Below are 11,255 nucleotides of genomic sequence, written 5' to 3'. Positions count from 1 at the left end.
TTCTGATTGTTTATCAAGTCTATTATAAACAGCGTAACGTATAATCGCCAGATAAAAAAACGACATTGATTAGAAGGTAATGAATTATTGCGGAAGCTCCTCGACATCGAGATGATTGAATTGCGTATCTATTCGATTTAATGGGAGGTGTGATACTTATTATATATAAATATACATTAACTATTAATGGTCGAGCCCGCCTAGTGGGTACGTTATAATGCAGGCTTCTTTACTGCCACTTGCTAGTTTAAACTCGTGTGTGGTCACATTATATAATAAAATCTATTATTAATATGAACGATTAACATGAACGAGTATGTGAACACTTAATAGAATTTTAAAACAATAACGGAGGTTGGCGACTACTGACTTTGAGACAAGTTAATTTGAAGGTGAGTTGAAAACAGCGTAACTTTTTTTCGTCTTTAAACGATTTTGGAAAGGCGTATTTTTTTAAATAAATATAAATATTAAAAAATACTATAATACCTAATGTTTTCATGTTAACTGACAGTGCAAAAAATGATTAAATGCGTTCTTTATCGTGCGTATGCCACTTTATAAATTTGATTGCAGAGTCACCTATCTCCGTATCTACATTGTCTGCGCATAATATTATTATCTATGCAGCAAGCTTGCAGCGGTCAATATGGAACGGAAACTATATCTAGGGCGGGAAAACGCGGCGCTGCAGTCAAGTTCAAGGTCGCCATTTTGTATAACGTGTTCCAATTTTAAATCAGATAACACGCCAAGATCAACCTCTACTGTCATTGCGATCGGATACTAACTTGTCTATGGTCTATAAATATGTGAAAATCAATCACATACCACATAACTACCTGTTGTTATGGATGTGGATATTTTTATTAATGAATTTAGCGATACGTTTTTCTTTATCTTGATGGATGGAAGTAATATCTATTTAAAAGTTGTTTACTGGATTGTTTGACAGATGATTTCACCTCTCAAATGTTTACGTGATTCTACGAAACGCGAATGGATGATTATAACTGTTATAAGACGCCATTCTGTTTATTCGTGATGATTATTTCTATTATACAGGTTGTTAAGTGACGTATTTGACTTATTTTATCTAGCGATTCATTTATTATTATTATTTTTTTAAGAATCTAAATTACAGGTTAATTCAAATCCAGATTACAAATTGAGGTACACGTAAGTATAAAAGGTCATTGAGGCAATTTTACTTTTTTTGTGACTTACGTCAAAATATAGTTGCTAAACTGTCTGTAAGTGACGTTAAAATGTCGTTGGTTGATGAAGAATCGTTAAGCACTTGAATCTCTGTGTTAATTTTCGATTTCTGGTATAGATAACTTTATATAAAAGTTTTCAGGTTATTGGCGATGATTGGTTGATAACAGGTTAATTTTATACACTGTAGAGTACGATGACAACAGTACAGTATAACCCTTATTATTAATCACACGAAATGCGCATCTCATCAAGGTTAAGAGATTACCAAAGCGATACGTTACATTGTAACTTTCCGATATCCGTAACGACTCCAGTCGTGAAATAGCGCAGTTCCAAGGGAGCGAGCCCACACTAGATTCAAGTTCAATGTCGGTGATCAACCGTGGGGTGGTTGTGGGTGGAATGGAAGAGGGTGGGTGGGACTATGTCAAGGCCATTTCTAGGCCATATCCAATATCGTGCAACCGACGCCGATACCAACCAAATGGCGAATGACAAATAAACGACTGTATTCACAATAATAGCCTTTCATGTCGAGGGCTATAAAGTATTGTGAATTCAAGGACTTAATTCTTGGCATAGGAAATGCTGTGTTTTATACCGATTTTATTACAATAACACACATTTTTATATCAAGTATTTCGGAGAGTTACTTAGTCGGATTACTTAGATCCAAATTTATTGTTTTTTTTTAATGTCTCGTTGTACAAGATATCCAAACTGTTCAGACCCAGTTACATTGTGGAGTATCCATAGATAAGGGAATTTTATAAATCTGATGAAAGTGGAGATGAAAAATAAGTGGGGTAGACGGAGATTAATAAGTTTCTAGCTTTTCGAATCTGTTCATCAACATTGCTAAAACCTTTTGTCCAACAGGCAACTTCAGATACAACATTTGGACAAAAAAAGCTTCTTATATTATGGAACCAAATTCTTTTACAAAATCCCACTCTCATTCAAAAATCACAACGATATTATAAATTTTATATTTCAAATAAAAAGCTGGATTCAAAAATAGGGAGATCAAAAATAAAATAAAATATATATATTTACATATACTGAACACCAAACACCGACTGAATCAAAACCAAAAAACTTCACTAAAAAACACTATGTAATGTTTATATAATTACTTCGTATTAATCATACGATTCAATTTAAAAAGTAAATTACATCATCAGCACGGGAGATCCCAGCAAGGATATCATTAAATCTTTTTGTTATATGTATTTATTATTATTATTTTTAAAAAACACTCGGTTTTTAATAGTGGCTTCATACAAAATATTGACAAATTAATGTCAATATTTTTTTCATAGTTAAGTTATTTTAAATCTAAGCCTTCGAGTATGAAAAATGACAACTTTAACATATCTTGATTAGGATTGTTTTTATTTTTTGGTTTTATTTAACATTTTTAGTTATGACTTATATAAATCCATGAATTTTACAAATGTTTCAGTTATCGGAAGTACCTTAGAAGTGTTTTTGTAAAAAAATATGAAAAATTCATTTACGCCATAAATCTACTTTGTTAAGCACATCAAAAGCCCCCGCAATCCCAATTTCTAACGATTAATAACAAGTTTCCCTTTTACCCTTTAAGTTTTTTAGATGCACCAATAATAAAAAAAAAATTAAGATAATTTCTATACTTTGTTATACCGAAACGTTAATTATATTAAATTCCCTCGATAGAAAAAAGTCGCAAAGTAATCTACGAAAATTATTAAAAACACGTTTTGTTCTGTATATTTTAATTTAATATGCTACATGCATAAAAAAATCAGTGTACCTTTAAACGAAACCAAAGCATTTGTCGAGAGATTTTTGCTATATTAAAATATTCGAGTCGTGTTTTATTTATTTATTTTATTTATTTATTTATTTATTTGGAAAAGTTGACAGCAAATCTTTAATTATATAATGATACATTAATAATATTATTAATTATGCCAATTATGAACTTTCCACTGATGAATAGTTAATGGTAACGTGTACAATGTCATAGAGATGTTCTCTTAAATTAATTTCTTGTTTAGTTAGAAAATATTAAAATAAAGGAGGGTGGGGGGGGAGGAGGGGGAAATATAGGATAAGGATTAAGAGGCAAAGGACGGGAATATATAGGAATTGTACTTCTAGTTTGCGTTTTGTTGATTATTGAGTTTTTGTTTTATGTCTCGTAAAGTCGAGTTAAATATGTCAATATGGTAATAATTTAAGTTAAATGAGTGTGTGGATCTGTAGATAAATGAGTTTTGTTTGGAATTGGTCTTACAATGAGGGAGATTAAAAGTAAGCGACTGTCTGCTGTTGCGATTGGGAACATGGAATAATAGGCGTTGAAGAAGATCAGGACTATCGATTAAATTGTGTGTAATTTTGAATAACATTACCGAATCTGCTATATTTCTTCGGAAAGTTAACGTCTGTATATTGAAGAACTTTGCAGAGTCTTCATTACTAATATGAGATCGAAAAGAGCGGAAATTAAGGTACCTTAAAAATCTATTTTTAACACTTTCAATTCTATTTTTATGTATTGCATAGCCTGGGTTCCACACTTGTGATGCGTATTCAAGGATACTACGAACGTATGAGAAATACAGTGTTTTGAAAGTAGCAATATCTTTGAATTGTTTACAGGAACAGATTATGAAACCCAGTATAGAAGATGCGTTAGTGACTACGTGGTCAATATGTTTATTGAAATTCAGTTTACTATCAAGTATAACCCCAAGGTCCTTAATTTCTGATTTGGTAGATAAAGGTTGATGATTAATTGAGTATTCGTGTATAAAAATGTTTTTATTTCTTTTAAAGCGTACGATGAAGCATTTGGATATATTTAATTCCAGACAATGGGCATTAACATACGCGTTTAAACGTTGTAAATCCTTTTGCAGCTTGTGACAGTCTTCGATTGATTTTATAGGTGAGAAGATTTTCATGTCATCTGCATATAGGATGGTCTGCGAGTATAAAAAGCAGTGACCAATATCATTGATATAGATATTAAATAGTAACGGTCCTAACAGGCTGCCTTGAGGAACTCCCGATGTAACAGCAACAGAGTCGGATTTAAATCCAGCAACCACTACTATTTGACTACGGTTGGAGATATAAGAAGAGAGCCAACGATAAAGATTGCCGTGAATACCAATCTTTAAAAGCTTGTTCAACAAAGTTGAGTGATCGACCTTGTCAAACGCCTTACTATAGTCGGTATAGACAGTGTCCACTTGTATTCTGTTATCCAAATTATCCTGCAGGTACTCTGTGAAGGTTAAAAGATTTGTGGTTGTAGATTTACCACTAATGAAACCGTGTTGGGTCGTATTCAGGCTGGGCTTAAGAGCAGAATATAGTTGGTCATAGACTATTTTTTCAAAAATTTTGTTAAATATACTAAGTTTGGAGATTGGCCTGTAGTTTTTAACGTCTGTTTTTTTGCCATTTTTGAAGATAGGAGACACATAAGCAGATTTCCATATAACAGGGACAGTGCAATCGGTTAGGGAACGATTGAAAATTAAAGAAAGGGGTAAGGCTAGATGGTGTGCACATTGTTTGATAAAGATCGAAGGTATTTCGTCAGGACCGGCACCTTTGCGAGTATCAATTTCCTTAAGGTATTTTAAGACAATTTCTCGTGTCACCTCAATATTGCTTATTATGGATGTATGGTTCCCGACGTCAGTTGGATCAAGGGTAAGTGGATCGGAGGGCTTACTGAAAACTGAACTGAAATATTTTGAAAATAAATTTGCAATTTCCGTTCCATTATTGGCTTTCAGCTCTCCAAAATACATACATTTTGGGACACCTTGGGATGCGTTAGAAGATTTGACGTGGCTCCAGAAGTTTTTAGGGTTTGAGGATATATTGTATTCGATATTACTCAAAAAACGGGATTTGCTTTTCCGACATAAGTCTTTGTGCCGTTTACGAAGCAGAGAAAATGCGTCATAGTTATCCTGGTTCTTGTGTTTTTTATATTTGCTAAAATATTTTTATTTTTCCTTAGTTACCTTAATAAGGGCAGCATTGTACCAAGGAGGATATTTCGAATTCCACGAAAGTTTATGAGGAATATGAAGGTTTATGAGGTATTTCAAAAACGTATAGAAACCGTCAAGCGCTGGTTCTATTTGAGAGGTAGAGAAAATGGAAGCCCAGTCAGCTTGTTCAAGGGCGAAATTAATTGAATCGTAGTCTCCACGATTATAAAGAAAAACTTTTCTTTTCGCATTCGTCAGTGAAGGGGTTTCCTGAAATGGCACACTAATGGACAGAGATTTATGGTGTTCATCTTTGGGAACTAACGGGTCGTCATTAGATTCGACGGAGATTAGTAGATTTGACAGAATCAGATCTAGGATATGGCCGCTTGAGTTTAGTTCACCGTTATATTGAGAGAGGTTCAGAAAATGCATACAGTCTACGAAGTGATTACTAACGTGAGTAGAATAATTACTAGCTGCATAGTGAGCAGATGGCGTAGTTTGGATCCATGAAATTTCAGGAAGATTAAAGTCACCTAAGATAATAAAATAATCATTGGGGTTATTTGATACTACTTCTGATAACATATTCAGGAAATTTTCGATTAAATATTGATGTTGAGTCCCTCCGGGGATGTACACGCAACAAATATGGACCAAACTGTGAGTTTTAGTATTAGTGCGAATGGTGACCCAAATATCTTCAGCACAAGAAATCCATTCAGGTCTGGCGACGTTGATCAGCTCCTGTTTAATAGCTATCACTACACCACCGCCAAGACGCTGACCGGTGGAAGCGTAATCGCGGTCTCTACGATATACATAGTATCGAGGATCGAAAAGTTCTTCGTCTCTGATGCCTTTGGTGAGCCATGATTCTGTGAGGGCAATTAAATCGTAATCGTTTGAAAAGGTATTTTGAAGGATCGTCGTTGTCTTGGTACGAAGACCTCTAGAGTTCTGGTGATATATGGCTAAAGACATGGGGAGTATTCGAATAAATATTAGTGAGTAAGCGGTAAGTTATACATATAAATGGTAACTTCAATAAATGAGTTCGGTTATGAGAAGTGTTGACTGATTTAGAAAGTTTGTGGGAGAGGGTGAAATGGTAGAGGGAGGGTGAGTGTAATAGGAGTGGATAAAAGGAGGGGGGAAATGTATAGGGAGACACATGAGTGTATGAAAAATCCATTATACGACGCGAAGAGAATGCCGATCTTCTCAGGCTATTTTCTTTAGGTCCTCTTCCTTGAAAATTGGTATGGGAGGCGAAGTGGGATTTTTTCTTACAAATATCCTGGTGTTTTTTAGCCACGTGAACTGGAATCCCTTCTCCTTGGCAATCTCCTTGGCCCGAAAAAGGAGGTTTTTGTTTTGGTTTGTCAGATGGTCGTTGACATAGATTTTTCTATCGTCACCAGGGTAATTCAGGTCCTTCGTGCTTATTCCTTTCCTTCGTCGAATTTCCGTGATGAATTCATTTTTACGCGAGCGGATGGTGAATTTAACAATTATTGGTTTGATTAATTTGGAATGAAGTGGGTCTTTCGCCGAGACTCTGGTGGCGAACTCAATTTCATTAGTTTTAAAGTTGTGTATGCCAATTTTGTTTGCTATCTCTGATAGGATGTTTGGAATGTTTTCATTGTTATCTTGAGGTATTCCTTTTATTTCGATATTCTGTAGTCTCATCCATTGCTCCCTTTTGTTGGAATCTTCTTGCATTTGTTTGATGGTCGATTGAAGGGAGGAAACTTCTTGTTCCAAAGAGTCTACTTTGCTCATTGACTGTTCGAAAGCTTAGAATCTATTAGAAATGTCATCCAATTTTGAGTTGTTGAAGTCGACGGATTTTTTAAGTTCAGACATGTCTTCCTTGACTTGCTTATTAAGTGTTTTGAGACAGGCAAGTTCAGAAAATATTTTTTTTATTTTGACCATTACATCTTCTATGGGGTTAGTTGACGTAGGGGATGATTGGAGTGAAGTTTTGCATGTAGTGCAGCGCCAGGTTCTTCTTTTCTCATTATTAAATATGTTCATCATTTTTGCTTAATTGTTATCCTTTTTAATACTAGCGCGCTCCCTCTAACATTTGTATTTACATATCTTCCTTTCAAACCAGCTTTGAACGATTACTACGAGGCCTTAAATGAAGAAATTAGACTAGAATCAAATTTCATCTACCAAGATTTTAGATGAGCAGATCAATACCCGTATATTATACTTTAAATATATTTTTTAAATAATTAATCAATTCAGAGGAGTATAATCAATAATGTTAACAAAGATAAGTCATACAATTAGTACAATTAGTTTTCACTACTTTTGATTTTTTAATGTTCCTCTTCTATAGATGCTGGCGCTTGTATCTAGAATAATGGTGAGTATCAAGATTAAGAATATTTAGTGTTTGTAATTATATTAAATTTATAATTAATTACAAAGATAGTTTCATCATTTTGGTATTTTTGCATTGAACTTTTCTTTAATTGATTTTAGTAGGTGTTTGTCGTTTTCTATTCGTGTAGGTACTATTATACACAATAATAGTACATACAGAGTAAGAACATATAAAACAATATTCTTATGATTTTTTTAGAGAAACTTTCATCTATGTTAATTACATCAAACCATAGAGTTTTTGCTAAGAAAACTCACGAAGGGCAAAAGGTGTTAGAAAGGTTATTTAGTGCAGACATGATGAAATTACCCAACTTTTATCTGACCTCCGTTCTGTGGCTATACAAGAATAATAATACTATCACAAAAAAGCCCACCGTTACCACGTGGCCAGGCTTCATTAATCCTTCAAGAAAAATTACCCTTGAAAACTGCGGGGAGCAACCCCTAAAACTCCGAATTGGTTTCATCACTTTATATTTATGCTATTAACCCTCAAAGTCACTCAAATCAAACTCAAATCCCTGAGGCATATGTAGGTTAAAGACATGTAATAATAATTATAATATATTGTAATTATACGGCACCAAGCTTGTTAAATATCACAACAAGGACGTTTTACAATAATTAGTCAAACTACCACAATCATACTTAAAAGGAACACCTCACGTCTATGATTAAGCAATTATACTTTGAGAACGTATAACTAGTTAATTAATCAATTACCAAAACCCATGTAACTACTTATAATAACTATCCATTTAATCAACTCCGTTACATTGGTTAACACTTTATTTTGTATGTACTTATCAATCAAAAGCTAAAATCAAAGTAAATATAATATTTTTTATTTATTTTAGGAATAACCTAATGAGTAAAACCTCAAATATTAATATTTAATTATTGGTTTCTTAAACGAAAATTTTAAACAGAAAACATAAAAAATACGGTCGCATCTAGGACATGAACCAATGACCCTCGCTTTGCCGGTTGCATACTAGATGCGACAGTATCTTTTTTCTGTATCAAATTTAATTAATTAATAATTAAATAATTTCGATCCCTTATCAACTTTATGTACAAAAAAAATTCTTTAAATCTTCTTATTAAATTTCAAAAAATTCTGCTTAGTTACTAAAAATAATAATCAATAACGTAGTTACCACCGAATAAGGAATAAAGATCAGAAAATGAATTCAGAGCTAATATAATTAAAACAATATTGCAAATATGACGCACACGGTGTTAGATTGTGTTTTATGTATTCAGTAGTAAGTATCGGAGAATGATTTTCAAAAATCTTGTAACTAAAAACCGTTGAAATTTCCCCAATCATAAATAAATCAATTCCTAATTTAAATCTAGTATGATAATTTATTCTTGTTATTCTCCTTGCAAAATCCTTATTAATTACTGCACACTCTTATTTTGTACCCTAGGCCAACGATCACGATCTCAATAGAACTCTCAAAAACTTACGCTGTTCAGCTAAGAAAATTTATTTCGTCAACTTTTAGGTTCAGAAAACTTAGAGTTTTTTAAGTCAAACTAATTTCGTAGAAAGCTTTCACCCAGAATATTCTTCGTAACAAATCGTGCAATTCTTGTATTGATATTTCCGAATTTTATTTCAAATGTGCACTGTACATTTTTGTCATTTAGCAACAAAAATCACATTAACTTGTATACCTTGAAAATGATTGTAGCAGTGTAATTGTGGAACGTATTTGTATAAGTATGAATAAAACTTTTTTTAATATTTGAAACTGTTATTTCGTGGTGGAATTCCATTATAAATATATATAAAGAACACAATTTTAAACTTTTATCCACTTGTTTTTTATTTGACCGTGACCGGTTTCAGCCTGTTAGGGCCATCTTCAGACTGGTACAATTTTTATCTTAAACTAGGGTTTATATACATAGGCAAAATTACATTGAGGGGAGGGGTTAACATAGTAGGTTGATTTGAATTATGAGGGGTTTTTCGTGAAATATGATATTTCCCAAATAAGTATTGTTATTAAAATCAAATGAATTTATCTGTAGAACTATGATAATTATGCCTATTAGGACTATCAATTTAAGGATTTACCCAACATAAAGCTATCGGTAATCTATTTTGTGGTTAGGAAACATATTTTAATGGATTTTATATAATTCAAATACATATTTAGGATAGGTGACACACTGATTATAATGGGTATAGCAACGGAGATTTAGCAACTGATTCTAATTTTGTGTTCATAACATTGTTGGAGTTTACTTTTTTAGTTAGGCGGGTTATCTCTAATGACTCTAGCCTATCTAATTTATGACCTTTTTCGCAGGTATGTAAAAATTTATGTAAAAGACTTATTTGGGAAATATCATATTTCACGAAAAACCCCTCATAATTCAAATCAACCTACTATGTTAACCCCTCCCCTCAATGTAATTTTGCCTATGTATATAAACCCTAGTTTAAGATAAAAATTGTACCAGTCTGAAGATGGCCCTAACAGGCTGAAACCGGTCACGGTCAAATAAAAAACAAGTGGATAAAAGTTTAAAATTGTGTTCTTTATATATATTTATGAATAAAACATATTAATTCAATGATTTTCATTGCCACCTGAAGGTAAAGCCTCTAATAAATCCATTAGTAAGGTAAAACATGCACATATGTTATCTGAGGCGCTTTCAGGATTTATCGGGAGAGGCCGGATGCGATTAGCAGCGAGGACCTTTATATGTTTTAGAATTCATTATATTCAAGTTCACCTTTATAACTTTCGGGATGATAATGCATTTTCTCAGAGTTCAATATAGATTAAGAATACATTAAGGCATATATTTACTTTCCTTAAATTAGGAATACATTATGTAACACACAATTTTATACACAAGTACATCCCTAGCATGACGAGCGAAAAAAACATGCTAGGTACCTCTACTTTTTATCACTCTCAGCGTCAAAATGCATTTAATTGTGATTATTTGTAATCAGGTTAGTGTAATAAAACTTTTTTAAAGTTCTTCGTCATCACTTTTAACACAGTGACAATTCAACACACTTTTATAAAGTGACATAAAGTCATTAGAAACGATGAAAAAAAATTTTTTTTAACCTAACCTTACCTACTTAACCCAGTTAATAAAGTTTTTGTTTCATCACTTTCCATGACTTTATATAACTTTTTAAAGAAGTGATTATCATTGTGATGATTATGATGATCCGGTCACCGTTTTATTAGAGTAACAAAGGGGTCATATTTAGATAAAATTTCAGAATAAATTTGATAAACATTTACTTCTTGTGAGAAAAGGGTATTATTTTTGGAATTTATTTGACTAACGTAAACATAAATATATAGGTATAATATTTTAATACAAAATAAGGTGTCAAATTTGGATGAATACTTACCCATTTTGTATTTAAAATGTATATTTTTGGATGTAAGTTTTTACTCCATTTGGTAAGCAGTTAAACAAAACCCTACCATCATTTTTACATTAGTATTTACTTATGTTGGTAAAACTTTATAAAATCATATTATGATAAATAAATTTTGACCGTAATTGAGAAAGTTTTATTTTGTTTGTTCCCCGAGTAGAATCTGAATCCTCGATAATTTC

General features: G+C 32.5%; 1 protein-coding gene across 1 annotated transcript; it reads right to left on the bottom strand.

The window, feature by feature from the left end:
- Positions 1 to 6,455: 6,455 nt before the first annotated feature.
- LOC149421562 (uncharacterized) lies at positions 6,456 to 7,019 on the bottom strand. Its single transcript, XM_089635006.1, has one exon. It carries the CDS (start codon positions 7,017 to 7,019, stop codon positions 6,456 to 6,458), a length of 564 nt encoding a protein of 187 aa, XP_089491132.1.
- Between the last annotated feature and the right edge of the window lie 4,236 nt (positions 7,020 to 11,255).

Source organism: Hesperophylax consimilis, chromosome 8 (assembly GCF_061612785.1).
Source record: "Hesperophylax consimilis isolate HC1 chromosome 8, BYU_Hcon_1.0, whole genome shotgun sequence".
NCBI lineage: Eukaryota > Metazoa > Arthropoda > Insecta > Trichoptera > Limnephilidae > Hesperophylax > Hesperophylax consimilis.
Note: the sequence above shows the minus strand (reverse complement) of the source record. Positions and strands in the feature narration are given on the sequence as shown.

Excerpts from the sequence above, each read along its gene's own strand:
- LOC149421562 (XM_089635006.1), bottom strand. The coding sequence starts at position 7,019 with ATGAGCAAAGTAGACTCTTTGGAACAAGAAGTTTCCTCCCTTCAATCG.